The sequence below is a fragment of the Heptranchias perlo genome, chromosome 16, assembly GCF_035084215.1.
Source record: "Heptranchias perlo isolate sHepPer1 chromosome 16, sHepPer1.hap1, whole genome shotgun sequence".
Lineage (NCBI taxonomy): Eukaryota > Metazoa > Chordata > Chondrichthyes > Hexanchiformes > Hexanchidae > Heptranchias > Heptranchias perlo.
In genome coordinates, this window is record NC_090340.1 from 64,395,581 (window position 1) to 64,412,413 (window position 16,833).

The 16,833-nt window shown below is 48.3% G+C and overlaps 1 protein-coding gene across 1 annotated transcript in view; it reads right to left on the reverse strand.

The window, feature by feature from the left end:
• Positions 1 to 16,392, reverse strand: part of lrp3 (low density lipoprotein receptor-related protein 3) — a 33,392-nt gene extending 17,000 nt beyond the window's left edge. Inside the window, exons 1-3 of the mRNA XM_067998206.1 lie at positions 16,100 to 16,392; positions 6,567 to 6,608; positions 1,618 to 1,756 (exon numbers count right to left, since the gene is read on the reverse strand). Coding sequence (XP_067854307.1) covers positions 1,618 to 1,756; positions 6,567 to 6,608; positions 16,100 to 16,163 — 245 coding nt within the window. The 5' untranslated portion in view covers positions 16,164 to 16,392. The remainder of the gene's footprint in view (positions 1 to 1,617; positions 1,757 to 6,566; positions 6,609 to 16,099) is intronic.
• Between the last annotated feature and the right edge of the window lie 441 nt (positions 16,393 to 16,833).

Sequence of the window (16,833 nt, forward strand, 5' to 3'; positions counted from 1 at the left end):
CACAGGATGCACTGCAGCAACTCGCCAAGGCTTCTTCGACAGCACCTCCCAAACCCGCGACCTCTACCACCTAGAAGGACAAGAGCAGCAGGTACATGGGAGCAACACCACCTGCACGTTCCCCTCCAAGTCACACACCATCCCGACTTGGAAATATATCGCCGTTCCTTCATCACTGGGTCAAAATCCTGAAACTCCCTTCCTAACAGCACCGTGGGAGAACCTTCACCACACGGACTGCAGCGGTTCAAGAAGGCGGCTCACCACCACCTTCTCAAGGGGCAATTAGGGATGGGCAATAAATGCCGGCCTCGCCAGCGACGCCCACATCCCATGAACAAATAAAAAAACACCAGCACCCCCCCCACACACACACACACACAGACACCAACACACCAGCACCCCACACACACACACACACACAGACACACACACACCAGCACCCCACACACACACACACACACAGACACCAACACACCAGCACCCCACACACACACACACACACAGACACCAACACACCAGCACCCCACACACACACACACACACAGACACCAACACACCAGCACCCCACACACACACACACACACACACACACTGACACCAACACACCAGCACCCCACACACACACACACACACAGACACCAACACACCAGCACCCCACACACACACACACACACACACAGACACCAACACACCAGCACCCCACACACACACACACTGACACCAACACACCAGCACCCCACACACACACACACACTGACACCAACACACCAGCACCCCACACACACACACACACACAGACACCAACACACCAGCACCCCACACACACACACACACACAGACACCAACACACCAGCACCCCACACACACACACACACTGACACCAACACACCAGCACCCCACACACACACACACACTGACACCAACACACCAGCACCCCACACACACACACACACTGACACCAACACACCAGCACCCCACACACACACACACACTGACACCAACACACCAGCACCCCACACACACACACACACACACACACACACACTGACACCAACACACCAGCACCCCACACACACACACACACACACACACACACACACACACAGACACCAACACACCAGCACCCCACACACACACAGACACCAGCACCCCACACACACACACACAGACACCAGCACCCCACACACACACACACAGACACCAGCACCCCACACACACACACACAGACACCAACACACCAACACCCCACACACACACACACACAGACACCAACACACCAGCACCCCACACACACACACTGACACCAACACCCCACACACACACACACAGACACCAACACACACACACACACACACACATATTCCAGCAGGTCACTGGATGGTGATCTGGAGCAACAAACGTTGCCTCCCTAACCCGGGCACTGAGGCCAATTACAGCATTGCCATAGAAGGGTCCTGGGAACTTGCTGGCTCAGTACCATGCTGGAGAGTGCATTCACCCACCGAGTCACAGAGGGAGCTGAAAGTCTTGCCCAAAAATCTGGGAATAGGACTGGAGAGGCAAGTCACCTCGAAACATTCCCACAAACTCAAACCTTAGACACAGAGTCAGCACCTGATGGTTATGAGGTCTCCGTAGTCCCCCTGGATGTACCAGCTGCAGTTCATGGATGGAGGGTAGTTCATCGGCCAGGAGGGGCTGTAGATGACACCACGTTGTTCTTTGTGCGGCTCCAGTCTCCCGTGACAGGCGGCTAAAAACACACGTTGAAATCAAACATTACAAGGAACGAGCAGGAATTAAGAACATAAGAAATAGGAGTCGGCCATCCGGCCCCTCGAGCCTGCTCCGCCATTCAATCAGATCATGGCTGATCTTCAACCTCATCTCCACTTTCCTGCCCGATCCCCATATCGTCCAAAAATCTATCGATCTCAGTTAAATCGTTCTACCGTCCTCCCTCACCAGGTCCATCCAACAAGACACACAAGGCCAATATATCCTTCCTAAGGTGCGGTGCCCAGAACTGGGCCACAAAACTCACTGGTTCAGACCCGCACCCACCTTTCCATGGCACAGCTCACCAAGGCTCCAACCGCCCCATCACCACAGCAACCAATGCGCCTCTTTCTGCGTCAAAACCAAATTCCAGCTGTGTGGGGGCAAAACTGGCCACGGGATCCACAGTCTGTGGGGGTTCGGGGGGAGTGGGGGGAAAGACTTGAACAGGGTTCTTTAAATTATTCATTCTCGGGATGCGGGTGTCGCTGGCAAGGCCGGCATTTATTGCCGAACCCTAGTTGCCCCCAGGTGGTGTTTGGGCTTCTCCTTGGATCACTGCAGTCCATGTGGTGATTCATTATCCTTTGTAGCGGTTTGATCCAACTGAGGGGCTTGCTGGGTCACGTCAGAGGGCAGATAAGAGTCAACCACGTTGGTGCGGGGTCTGGAGTCACGTATAGGCCCAGACCGGGGAAGGACGGCAGGTTTCCTTCCCTAAAGGACATTAGTGAACCAGTTGGGTTTTTACGACAATCCGACAGCTTCATGGTCACTTTTACTGAGACCAGCTTTTTATTTCCAGATTTCTTATGCTGAATTCAAATTCTCAAAACTGCCCTGGGGGGTGGGGGGGATTTGAACTCACGGGCTCCACCTAAACATTTCTCGTTGCCTTTTGGGCTGTACTAACTCTAGATTTTATCTGGATAAATAAAAATGAGAAACTAACCCCAAAAGACGGAACCTCCAGTAGTGTAGCCCTCCCTCAGTAGTGCCCCTCCAATAGTGTGGCCCTCCCTCAGTACTACCCCTCCGACAGTGCAGCACTCCCTCAGTACTACCCCTCCGACAGTGCAGCACTCCCTCAGTACTGACCCTCCGACAGTGTAGCGCTACCTCAGTGCTGACCCTCCGACAGTGTAGCGCTCCCTCAGTGCTGACCCTCCGACAGTGCAGCGCTCCCTCAGTGCTGACCCTCCGACAGTGCAGCGCTCCCTCAGTACTGACCCTCCGACAGTGCAGCGCTCCCTCAGTACTGACCCTCCGACAGTGCAGCGCTCCCTCAGTACTGACCCTCCGACAGTGCAGCGCTCCCTCAGTACTGCCCCTCCAGCAGTGTAGCCCTCCCTCAGTAGTGCCCCTCCAATAGTGTGGCCCTCCCTCAGTACTACCCCTCCAACAGTGCAGCGCTCCCTCAGTACTGACCCTCCGACAGTGCAGCGCTCCCTCAGTAGTGCCCCTCCAATAGTGTGGCCCTCCCTCAGTACTGCCCCTCCGACAGTACATAAGACGACAGGAACAGGAGTCGGCCATTTAGCCCCTCGTGCCTGTTCCGCTATTCAGGTGAGATCATGGCTGACCTGTGACCGAACTCCACATACCCGCCTTATCCAAAGGTATTAAGGGATATGGGGCTAACAAAAATCTATCAATCTCTGATTTAAAATTAACAATTGAGCTAGCATCAACTGCTGTTTGTGGAAGACAGTTCCAAACTTCTACCACCCTTTGTGTGTAGAAGTGTTTCCTAACTTCACTCCTGAAAGTCCTGGCTCTAATTTTTAGACTGTGCCCCCTACTCCTAGAATCCCCAACCAGCGGAAATAGTTTCTCTCTATCCACCCTATCAGTTCCCCTTAATATATTGAAAACTTCAATCAAATCACCCATTAATCTTCTAAATTCTAGAGAATACAACCCTAGTTTGTGTAATCTCTCCGCATAATTTAACCCTTGGAGTCCAGGTATCATTCTAGTAAACCTACGCTGCACTCCCTCCAAGGCCAATATGTCCTTCCGAAGGTGCGGTGCCCAGAACTGCTCACAGTACTCCAGGTGCGGTCTAACCAGGGTTTTGTATAGCTGCAGCATAACCTCTACCCCCTTGTATTCTAGTCCTCTAGATATAAAGGCCAGCATTCCATTAGCCTTTTTGATTATTTTCTGCACCTGTCCATGACATTTTAATGATCTATGTACAAGGACCCCTAAATCTCTTTGGACTCCACTGTTTCGAGCTTTTCACCATTTAGAAAGTACTCTGATCTATCCTTTTTAGGTCCAAAGTGGATGACCTCACACTCCCTCAGCACTGCGCTGGAATGTCAGCCTAGATTTTGTGCTCAACTCTCTGGAGTGGGACTTGAACCCATGACCTTCTGAACCGAGCGTGTTCCCACTTGGCCGATTATTACCATTTTGAGTAAAATAAATGGTGGATCGAATTCTTGCAATGAGTTGGTCAGAATGGTTTTTATATACAATATTAGAGGTGTTACGTTTTTGGAGCCTCACCCTCAATATTTCCCTCAAGCCCAGTGACAAACCGCACTCCCACACACGAGCCCTCGCAATCGGGAGCGTGAACTTATATGCAGAGTATCTGGTGAGGTCGTGTGATCAGGGGTCGCACAGTAACCTCGTCATTGTTATCAGCTCATGAATCGGCTCCAGCCCTTTCGTGTTAAGACAGTCTTCCAATGGTAGAAGAACAAATCAGAGCACGTTTGCAAAGTCTTTATTAAAAAGGTAAAAAAAAATAGCAGCAGAAAATCAACCTGGCAGAATTCACGGTTACAGAACGTTTAACAAACAACTCCTCACACACAGGACCTGACACGTTGCTGACTCACTTAGTAATTGTAAACCTGGACCAATGTCTGTGATATAAAACATACACAAGGGGTTTCACCTCAGCCTTCTATGTTCCAGAGAATAGAGCCCCAGCCTGTTCGGTCTTTCCTGGTGGGTGTAGCCTCTCAGACTTGTGCTGATAATAATCCTCAGTTAAGACATTATCTGCTGGCTACATTTTGTAAGAACATAAGAAATAGGAGCAGGAGTAGGCCATTCGGCCCCTCGAGCCTGCTCCACCATTCAATCAGATCATGGCTGATCTTCGACCTCAACTCCACTTTCACACCCGATCCCCATATCCCTTGATTCCCCTAGAGTCCAAAAATCTATCAATCTCAGCCTTGAATATACTCAATGACTCAGCATCCACAGCCCTCTGGGGTAGAGAATTCCAAAGATTCACAACCCTCTGAGTGAAGAAATTTCTCTTCATCTCAATTCTAAATGGCCGACCCCTTATCCTGAGACTATGCCCCCTAGTTCTAGACTCTCCAGCCAGGGGAAACAGCCTCTCAGCATCTACCCTGTCAAGCCCCCTCATAATCTTATATGTTTCAATGAGATCACCTCTCATTCTTCTAAACTCCAGAGAGTATAGGCCCATTCTACTCAACCTCACCTCATTGGACAACCCTCTCATCCCAGGAATTAATCTAGTGAACCTTTGTTGCACCGCCTCTAAGGCAAGTATATCCTTCCTTAGGTAAGGAGATCAAAACTGTACGCAGTACTCCAGGTGAGGTCTCACCAATCCCCTGTACAATTGTAGCAAGACTTGCTTACTCTTGAACTCCAACCCCCTTGCAATAAAGGTCATTTTGTGTTCTGGTGTGTGGAGCAGCGAGATATAGCCAGGCTCAGCCCGGCCAGGCTAGCTTGGGCACTGCTTCCTTCAGTGGCCTTTGGTACAGTGGGATCTGGGAATCCTGCCGGTTTCACAATGATTCAGTGCCTTTTTATCAGAGTTGATCACTCACTGTCAGATCTCCCGTGGCTCTGCACTTTTGTATAAGGGCAGGCGTTTTATACAAAGTACAGCACAGTATATTATTTTGCTGCTCAGGTGGAGTAGTGTCCCTTTGTAAAGTCCAGTTGGTCATTAATTAAATGTTTGGTCAGAAAACAGCAGGTTGGGAAATGCTTGAGAGTTTCAGGCTGTAGGTGATTGATTTCTCTTTTTTTAAAAACAGATTTTAACAGATGACTCCTAGGAACAGAGGAACAGGAGGAGACCATTCAGCCCCTCGAGCCTGTTCCACCAATCAGTTAGATCAAGGCTGATCTATATCTCAATTCCATTTACCCGCCTTGGTTCCATATCCCTTAATCCCCTCACCCAACAAAAATTTATCAATCTCAGTTTTGAAATTTTCAATTGACCCCCAGCCTCAAACAGCTTTTTGGGGGAAGAGAGTTCCAGATTCCCACTCCCCTTTGTGTGAAGAAGTGCTTCCTGACATCACCCCTGAACGGCCTGGCTCTAATTTTAAGGTTCTGCCCCCTTGTTCTGGACTCCCCCACCAGAGGAAATAGTTTCTCTCTATCGACCCTATCAAATCCTTTAATCATCTTAAACCCCTCGATTAGATCACCCCTTAATCTTCTAAACTCGAGGGAATACAAGCCCAGTCTGTGCAACCTGTCCTCGTAATTTAACCCTTTTAGCTCTAAAAGTGTGATGCCTTTGAGCCTGACTAACAAAACCTGCACTGGACAAAACATTTACACAAGTTGGTACCGCTGATATTAGCTTATCGATATTCACGGCTGTCGTCACTATATGAGACTGTCGATGTCTCACATTTTTCCCCCTTTATGTTCTGGTGCATAGGATCTAAACTTTGTTATAAAAATTTATAAAGGAAGTATTTTTTTTAAAAAAAAGAAAAAGTACAATTGTGTAACGAAGAGGAAATGACTCTTACCCATTCCGGAACATTCTGCTCCTCCCAAAAAGAATGAACCAGCTGCAAAAAAAAAAGAAAAAATTGTGAGCGAAATCAAACTGTTTCTTCATTACAGGACTGGAGGTCCAGTGCCCCAGCTGGGGTGTCCCTGGTCCCACCTACGTCTAGGGAGGCACCAACAATTACAGGTGTACTGAGGAGAGAGGGGGAAACCTCAGACCATGTAACACGCTGCCCCTTTCTGTCAGTGAACAGCACGTGTGAGAAAGAGACCAAAGAAAAAGGAAAATACAAACCACTCAGAAACTGCTCTTTGAGTTTATGTACCGATAAGATAAAAGAAATTAAGGATTTGCATTTCTATAGCACCTTTCACCACCTCAGGACATCCCAAGGAGCTTTACAGCCAATGAAGTATTTTTGAAGTGTAGTCACTGTTGTAATGTAGGAAACATGGCAGCTAATTTATGCACAGCAAGATCCCACAAACAGCAATGTGATAATGATCAGATAATCTATATTTTAGTAATGTTGGTTGAGGGATAAATATTGGCCCAGGACACCGGGGAGAACTCCCCCTGCTCTTCTTCGAAATAGTGGCCGCGGGATCTTTCTTCATTCATCTTAGATTGCAGATGGGGCCTTGGTTTTAATGGATCATCGTCAGTGAAACAGATTTCCCTCTTTTATTTCAGGACTGTGCACAGTAACCGATCCCAGGATGAGATCAAAGCAGGCATCGATTCAGAACACACTCTGCTCTTCCACTTACATGCAATGAAATACCAAAACAAAACCAATAAAGTCCACCCCTTTAATGCACCATTCCATGTCTCCTACCTGCTGTGCATTCTGGGCAGGTTGACATCACTGCAAACTGCATTTCCCCAGAAGATTGCTCTTTTATTTGGTGGCCGTGCCTTCAGCCATATCGGCCCCTTAAACCCCTCCGCCTCTCTCTCCACCTTTAAGACACTCCTTAAAACCCACCTCTTTGATCAAGCTTTTGGTCACCCCCAGCTAATATCTTGCTCTCTGTCTCGATATCTATTTCTGTCTGATTACGTCTCTGTGAAGCGCCTTGGGATGTTTTCCTACCTTAAAGATGCTGCATCAAGTGCAAGTAGTAGCTGTTGTCTTTGTTTTTATAAAGAACAAAAGCCAATCTTAGCCGGGTAATGGGGCTCTGCAACTGATACAGAGGTTTGCACTGTCCGGGAGGGGGGGAAACGCCAGAATTGTTGTTCCTGATCAACAACTTGCATTTATACAGCTCCTCTGGTCACTTATTTCATCACTGTTTGTGGGATCTTGCTCTGTGCAAATTGGCTGCCGTATTTCCTACATTATAAAGTGACTACACTTCAAAAAAAAGTACTTCACTGGCAGTAAAGCACTTTGGGACGTCCTGAGGTTGTGATAGGGGGACCAGAGGAAATGTTTTTACGCAGTGAGTTGTGATGATCTGGAATGCTCTGCCTGAAAGGGCGGTGGAAGCAGATTCAATAATAACTTTCAAAAGGGAATTAGATATATATTTGAAAAATAAAAATTTGCAGGGCTACGGGGAAAGAGCAGGGAGTGCGGGGCTAATCAGACAGCTCTCTCTAAGAGGTGGCACAGACACGAGCGGCCTCCTTCTGTGCTCTATGATTCTATTCTATGATTCTATAAATGCAAGTCATTCTTTCTTCCAGTAATAATGAACCAAGGGCTCCCAAAGAAAAACAGAACTGTACCCGAGACCTCAGGGACCCTGCGCTATTTCTGTCAGGGGTGACTGCTGTTGGAAGCTGCTCCGACTGCCAGCATCGTGCCACGAAACCAAACTCACAGGGTACTGATCATTTAAAAAGCTTTTAAGAACCAATGTATTTAAATACCATGGGGAGTATTTACTTTGCAATAAAGCAAAGCAAAGAATGAAGGCAATCAGTCCGAGCTCAGTCAACAAGTAGATTTTATCCCTCAGGTCCACAGATACTTAAAATACTCAAGAGCCCATCCGCGGTCTGCCCACACCGCTCAAAGTGGCACACCAGGCGCAGAGAGCCCCAACAATCGCAGGCCGTGTTTAGTAAATGCAGCACCTGGAATATTCAAATGAGCTCAAACTTTCACTTTTTGCACCATTACTTTTGTGTTTCTAATGAATTTAACAAACTTGTAAGGTCTCAACAAATCGCGATCGAGGCAGTTTCTGTCTGTTATGCCCGGAACTTTTTACCCCAGAATTCTCAATCGGACAGACTGAAGAAAGAACCTGCATTTCTCTAGCACCTTTCACATCCACACCCAATGAAGTATTTTTGAAGTGTAGTCACTGTTCTAATTAGGAAACGCAGCTGCCAATTTGTGCACAGCGAGATCCCACAAACAGCAATGTGATAATGACCAGATCATCTGTTTTAGTGACGTTGGTTGAGGGATAAATATTGGCAATGACACCGGGGAGAATTCCCCTGCTCTTCTCTGAAATAGTTGCCGCGGGATCTTTTACAGCCACCTGAGGGGGCAGATGGGGCCTCGGTTTAACGTTTCATCCGAAAGACGGCCCCTCCGACAGTGCAGCGCTCCCTCAGTACCGACCCTCCGACAGTGCAGCGCTCCCTCAGTACTGACCCTCCGACAGTGCGGCGCTCCCTCAGTACTGACCCTCCGACAGTGCGGCGCTCCCTCAGTACTGACCCTCCGACAGTGCGGCGCTCCCTCAGTACTGACCCTCCGACAGTGCGGCGCTCCCTCAGTACTGACCCTCCGACAGTGCAGCGCTCCCTCAGTACTGACCCTCCGACAGTGCAGCACTCCCTCAGTACTGACCCTCTGACAGTGCAGCACTCCCTCAGTACTGACCCTCCGACAGTGCAGCGCTCCCTCAGTACTGACCCTCCGACAGTGCAGCGCTCCCTCAGTACTGACCCTCCGACAGTGCAGCGCTCCCTCAGCACCGACCCTCCGACAGTGCAGCGCTCCCTCAGTACTGACACTGGGAGTGTCGGCCTGGATTGGAACCCACAACCTTCTTAGACCTCATCGGGTACAGACGAAAATCTCCCCGGCCCTGTCACAGCCCCCACCCTCCCGCCCCAATCACACACCGCCACCCACCCCCCATCACACACCCTGCTCCTCCTGTCACACGCCGCCACCCCAGTTTTATTGCTCCTTCATGTTCTCCTACAAATTGTATCTCTCTGTTGAGCCTTATCTATGACCAGAGAGTTCACACCAGCAGTACAAGGCCGGTAATGCCTGAGGCTGATAGATAGTGTAGCCAGTGAGAGCCTGCGTGTCACCGCGCCACAGTGAAGGTCACCCGGAACCCAGGCACACGAGCAGCTAGTCAATGTTTACTTTAAACCTCGACAAAAGTTAAAACACCCAGCATCACAATTATAAATTTCATCTTTCAAAGTTGGGATGCACTTAGTGGGACCACTGTGGACTGTATAACACTGGGGTACAGTACTGGTGGGTACAGGTCTGTCACTGTATAACACTGGGGTACAGTACTGGTGGGTACAGGTCTGTCACTGTATAACACTGGGGTACAGTACTGGTGGGTACAGGTCTGTCACTGTATAACACTGGGGTACAGTACTGGTGGGTACAGGTCTGTCACTGTATAACACTGGGGTACAGTACTGGTGGGTACAGGTCTGTCACTGTATAACACTGGGGTACAGTACTGGTGGGTACAGGTCTGTCACTGTATAACACTGGGGTACAGTACTGGTGGGTACAGGTCTGTCACTGTATAATGGGTACAGTACTGGTGGGTACAGGTCTGTCACTATACCACTGGGGTACAGTACTGGTGGGTACAGGTCTGTCATTGTATAACACTGGGGTACAGTACTGGTGGGTACAGGTCTTTTTTTTTTATTCGTTCATGGGATGTGGGCGTCGCTGGCGAGGCCGGCATTTATTGTCCATCCCTAATTGCCCTTGAGAAGGTGGTGGTGAGCCGCCTTCTTGAACCGCTGCAGTCCGTGTGGTGACGGTTCTCCCACAGTGCTGTTAGGAAGGGAGTTCCAGGATTTTGACCCAGCGACAATGAAGGAACGGCGATATATTTCCAAGTCGGGATGGTGTGTGACTTGGAGGGGAACGTGCAGGTGGTGTTGTTCCCATGCGCCTGCTGCCCTTGTCCTTCTAGGTGGTAGAGGTCGCGGGTTTGGGAGGTGCTGTCGAAGAAGCCTTGGCGAGTTGCTGCAGTGCATCCTGTGGATGGTACACACTGCAGCCACAGTGCGCCGGTGGTGAAGGGAGTGAATGTTTAGGGTGGTGGATGGGGTGCCAATCAAGCGGGCTGCTTTATCTTGGTTGGTGTCAAGCTTCTTGAGTGTTGTTGGAGCTGCACTCATCCAGGCAAGTGGAGAGTATTCCATCACACTCCTGACTTGTGCCTTGTAGATGGTGGAAAGGCTTTGGGGAGTCAGGAGGTGAGTCACTCGCCGCAGAATACCCAGCCTCTGACCTGCTCTTGTAGCCACAGTATTTATATGGCTGGTCCAGTTAAGTTTCTGGTCAATGGTGACCCCCAGGATGTTGATGGTGGGGGATTCGGCGATGGTAATGCCGTTGAATGTCAAGGGGAGGTGGTTAGACTCTCTCTTGTTGGAGATGGTCATTGCCTGGCACTTATCTGGCGCGAATGTTACTTGCCACTTATCAGCCCAAGCCTGGATGTTGTCCAGGTCTTGCTGCATGCGGGCTCGGACTGCTTCATTATCTGAGGGGTTGCGAATGGAACTGAACACTGTGCAGTCATCAGCGAACATCCCCATTTCTGACCTTATGATGGAGGGAAGATCATTGATGAAGCAGCTGAAGATGGTTGGGCCTAGGACACTGCCCTGAGGAACTCCTGCAGCAATGCCCTGGGGCTGAGATGCTTGGCCTCCAACAACCACGACCATCTTCCTTTGTGCTAAGTATGACTCCAGCCACTGGAGAGTTTTCCCCCTGATTCCCATTGACTTCAATTTTACGAGGGCTCCTTGGTGCCACACTCGGTCAAATGCTGCCTTGATGTCAAGGGCAGTCACTCTCACCTCACCTCTGGAATTCAGCTCTTTTGTCCATGTTTGGACCAAGGCCGTAATGAGGTCTGGAGCCGAGTGGTCCTGGCGGAACCCAAACTGAGCATCGGTGAGCAGGTTATTGGTGAGTAAGTGCCGCTTGATAGCACTGTCGACGACACCTTCCATCACTTTGCTGATGATTGAGAGTAGACTGATGGGGCGGTAATTGGCCGGATTGGATTTGTCCTGCTTTTTGTGGACAGGACATACCTGGGCAATTTTCCACATTGTCGGGTGGATGCCAGTGTTGTAGCTGTACTGGAACAGCTTGGCTAGAGGCGCAGCTAGTTCTGGAGCACAAGTCTTCAGCACTACAGCTGGGATGTTGTCGGGGCCCATAGCCTTTGCTGTATCCAGTGCACTCAGCCGTTTCTTGATATCACGTGGAGTGAATCGAATTGGCCGAAGACTGGCTTCCGTGATGGTGGGGATATCGGGAGGATGCTGAGATGGATTATCCACTCGGCACTTCTGGCTGAAGATGGTTGCAAACGCTTCAGCCTTGTCTTTTGCACTCATGTGCTGGACTCCGCCATCATTGAGAATGGGGATGTTTGCAGAGCCTCCTCCTCCTGTTAGTTGTTTAATTGTCCACCACCATTCATGACTGGATGTGGCAGGACTGCAGAGCTTTGATCTGATCCGTTGGTTGTGGAATCGCTTAGCTCTGTCTATAGCATGTTGCTTCCGCTGTTTAGCATGCATGTAGTCCTGAGTTGTAGCTTCACCAGGTTGGCACCTCATTTTTAGGTACGCCTGGTGCTGCTCCTGGCATGCTCTTCTACACTCCTCATTGTAAACAATTTTACAACACCAAGTTATAGTCCAGCAATTTTATTTTAAATTCACAAGCTTTCGGAGGCTTCCTCCTTCCACATCGTTCACCTGAGGAAGGAGGTAGCCTCCGAAAGCTTGTGAATTTAAAATAAAATTGCTGGACTATAACTTGGTGTTGTAAAATTGTTTACAATTGTCAACCCCAGTCCATCACCGGCATCTCCACATCATGACACTCCTCATTGAACCAGGGTTGATCCCCTGGCTTGTTGGTAATGGTAGAGTGAGGAATATGCCGGGCCATGAGGTTACAGATTGTGCTGGAATACAATTCTGCTGCTGCTGATGGCCCACAGCACCTCATGGATGCCCAGTTTTGAGCTGCTAGATCTGTTCTGAATCTATCCCATTTAGCACGGTGGTAGTGCCACACAACACGTTGGATGGTGTCCTCAGTGCAAAGACAGGATTACATCTCCCCGAGGACTGTGCGGTGGTCACTCCTACCAATACTGTCATGGACAGATGCATTTGCGACAGGTAGATTGGTGAGGACGAGGTCAAGTAAGTTTTTCCCTCGTGTTGGTTCGCTCACCACCTGCCGCAGGCCCAGTCTGGCAGCTATGTCCTTCAGGACTCGGCCAGCTCAGTCAGTCGTGGTGCTACCGAGCCACTCTTGGTGATGGATATTGAAGTCCCCCACCCAGAGTACATTTTGTGCCCTTGCTACCCTCAGTGCTTCCTCCAAGTGGTGTTCAACATGGAGGAGGACTGATTCGTCAGCTGAGGGAGGGCAGTAGGTGGTAATCAGCAGGAGGTTTCCTTGCCCATGTTTGACCTGATGCCATGAGATTTCATGGGGTCCGGAGTCAATGTTGAGGACTCCCAGGGCCACTCCCTCCTGACTGTATATCACTGTACCGCCACCTCTGGTGGGTCTTTCGTGCCGGTGGGACAGGACATACCCAGGGATGGTGATGGAAGAGTCTGAGACGTTGGCTGAAAGATATGATTCTGTGAGTATGGCTATGTCAGGCTGTTGCTTGACTAGTCTGTGGGACAGCTCTCCCAATTTTGGCACAAGTCCCCAGATGTTAGTAAGGAGGACCTTGCAGGGTCGACTGGGCTTGGTGTTTTGCCGTTGTCGTGTCCGGTGCCTAGACAACGGCAAAACTGTATAACACTGGGTACAGTACTGGTGGGTACAGGTCTGTCATTGTATAACACTGGGGTACAGTACTGGTGGGTACAGGTCTGTCATTGTATAACACTGGGGTACAGTACTGGTGGGTACAGGTCTATCATTGTATAACACTGGGGTACAGTACTGGTGGGTACAGGTCTGTCACTGTATAACACGGGTACAGTACTGGTGGGTACAGGTCTGTCACTGTATAACACTGGGGTACAGTACTGGTGGTACAGGTCTGTCACTGTTTCACACGGGTACAGTACTGGTGGGTACAGGTCTGTCACTGTATAACACTGGGGTACAGTACTGGTGGGTACAGGTCTGTCACTGTATAACACTGGGGTACAGTACTGGTGGGTACAGGTCTGTCACTGTATAACACTGGGGTACAGTACTGGTGGGTACAGGACTGTCACTGTATAACACTGGGGTACAGTACTGGTGGGTACAGGACTGTCACTGTATAACACTGGGGTACAGTACTGGTGGGTACAGGTCTGTCACTGTATAACACTGGGGTACAGTACTGGTGGGTACAGGTCTGTCACTGTATAACACTGGGGTACAGTACTGGTGGGTACAGGAAATGAGGGGATTAATTAAAAATAATGCATTATTTAAATGCTGATTGACCTGCTGAGTATTTCCAATGTATTTTTTTACATCTAAAATTACTCATTTAAAGATGTTTTTCTATTTCCACATAGAGATAGACTCGGTAACTCTGCAGACTCCTACCGGTTTAAAACATGACACCCGGTTTGAAACATCGCGCTCTCAAAAACAAACCCACATCAGTCTAATTGTTCTTACAAAGGATTTCAAACAGACTGGCATGTTGTGTAATTGGCTTATTTTCTGTTTATTTCAGATTTACAGCATGCAGCTTATATTTGATTTCTGTTGGGTATTAATTTGTATCATTCAGTTCATATTAAATTTGCAACATGCAGTTTATATTTAATTTGCAGAGTGCAGTTTATATTTAATTTGTATCATACAGTGTCTACTTACAGTACTCAGTTTATCTGTGCAGTTTATATTTAATTTGCAGCATGCAGTTTCTGTAATTTGCAGCATGCAGTTTATCTGTGCAGTTTATATTTAATTTGCAGCATGCAGTTTATCTTTGCAGTTTATATTTAATTTGCAGCATGCAGTTTATATTTAATTTGCAGCATGCAGTTTATCTTTGCAGTTTATATTTAATTTGCAGCATGCAGTTTATATTTAATTTGCAGCATGCAGTTTATCTTTGCAGTTTATATTTAATTTGCAGCATGCAGTTTATCTTTAATTTGCAGCATGCAGTTTATCTTTAATTTGCAGCATGCAGTTTATCTTTAATTTGCAGCATGCAGTTTATCTTTAATTTGCAGCATGCAGTTTATCTTTGCAGTTTATCTTTAATTTGCAGCATGCAGTTTATCTTTAATTTGCAGCATGCAGTTTATCTTTAATTTGCAGCATGCAGTTTATCTTTAATTTGCAGCATGCAGTTTATCTTTAATTTGCAGCATGCAGTTTATCTTTGCAGTTTATATTTAATTTGCAGCATGCAGTTTATCTGTGCAGTTTATCTTTAATTTGCAGCATGCAGTTTATCTTTGCAGTTTATATTTAATTTGCAGCATGCAGTTTATCTTTAATTTGCAGCATGCAGTTTATCTTTGCAGTTTATCTTTAATTTGCAGCATGCAGTTTATCTGTGCAGTTTATATTTAATTTGCAGCATGCAGTTTATCTGTGCAGTTTATATTTAATTTGCAGCATGCAGTTTATCTTTAATTTGCAGCATGCAGTTTATCTGTGCAGTTTATATTTAATTTGCAGCATGCAGTTTATCTGTGCAGTTTATATTTAATTTGCAGCATGCAGTTTATCTGTGCAGTTTATATTTAATTTGCAGCATGCAGTTTATCTGTGCAGTTTATATTTAATTTGCAGCATGCAGTTTATCTTTAATTTGCAGCATGCAGTTTATCTTTGCAGTTTATCTTTAATTTGCAGCATGCAGTTTATCTGTGCAGTTTATATTTAATTTGCAGCATGCAGTTTATCTGTGCAGTTTATATTTAATTTGCAGCATGCAGTTTATCTTTAATTTGCAGCATGCAGTTTATCTGTGCAGTTTATATTTAATTTGCAGCATGCAGTTTATCTGTGCAGTTTATATTTAATTTGCAGCATGCAGTTTATCTGTGCAGTTTATATTTAATTTGCAGCATGCAGTTTATCTTTAATTTGCAGCATGCAGTTTATCTGTGCAGTTTATATTTAATTTGCAGCATGCAGTTTATCTGTGCAGTTTATATTTAATTTGCAGCATGCAGTTTATCTGTGCAGTTTCTCTTTAATTGGCGGGTTGCACTGCTCCCTGCCCTGTGCTGTGCCTGTGTGTAATTGTCACTCACTGCGGGACAGGGACAGGGACCGGGTCAGGGTCGGGGTGATGGCGGGGAGTGAGGTGCTGTACACAGGCCCGGGCCGCTCACCAGTGCCGATCAGGACCAGGCCGCCCAGGAGCCGGGCCGCCCGCCGCCGCTCTGACGCCGCCATGTTCGCCGTCCCCGTCCCGTCACATCCCCGCCGACCTGCCGTCCTTTCCCGACGGTCGCTGGGCCGCCGCACCGGCCTCCCTCCGCCTCATGGTCGCCGAGGGGGGTTCCTCCTTCGCGAGGAGCGGCCTGTCCTCGGTTCGGTCTCGATTTAAAATCCACCCCGGATCCCGGAGTCTCTGGCCCGGACTCGCGGCTCTGACAGGAACATGACGTCACGCCTGCGCACAGCCGCCCGCCGGCCATGCTACAGCTGCGCCTGCGCACAACCTTCAGCCGGTTCCCCCCGCTGCGCCTGCGCACAACCATCGGCCGGTCCCGCCGCTGTCGCGGTTCATCTTTCCCATTACGTCATCCACAAAGCATCATGGGAGATACACCTTTTGTGAAAAAGGGCGCTCCGCCATCTTTGATAAAGGCATTTTTGTGCCCATATCCTGATTAATGAACTTTACAGCACAGAAGGGGGCCATTCGGCCCATCCTGCTTGTGCTGGCTCTCTGAAAGAGCTATTCACTTTTTGTTAGCTACATCGTAATTGCTAGATTAAAAAAAGACCATGGTTCATCTCATAGAATCACAGAATGGTACAGCACTGAAGGAGGCCATTCGGCCCATGGTGCCTGGACTTTGAAAGTCCCACTCCCCTGCTCTTTCCCCATCGCCCTGCA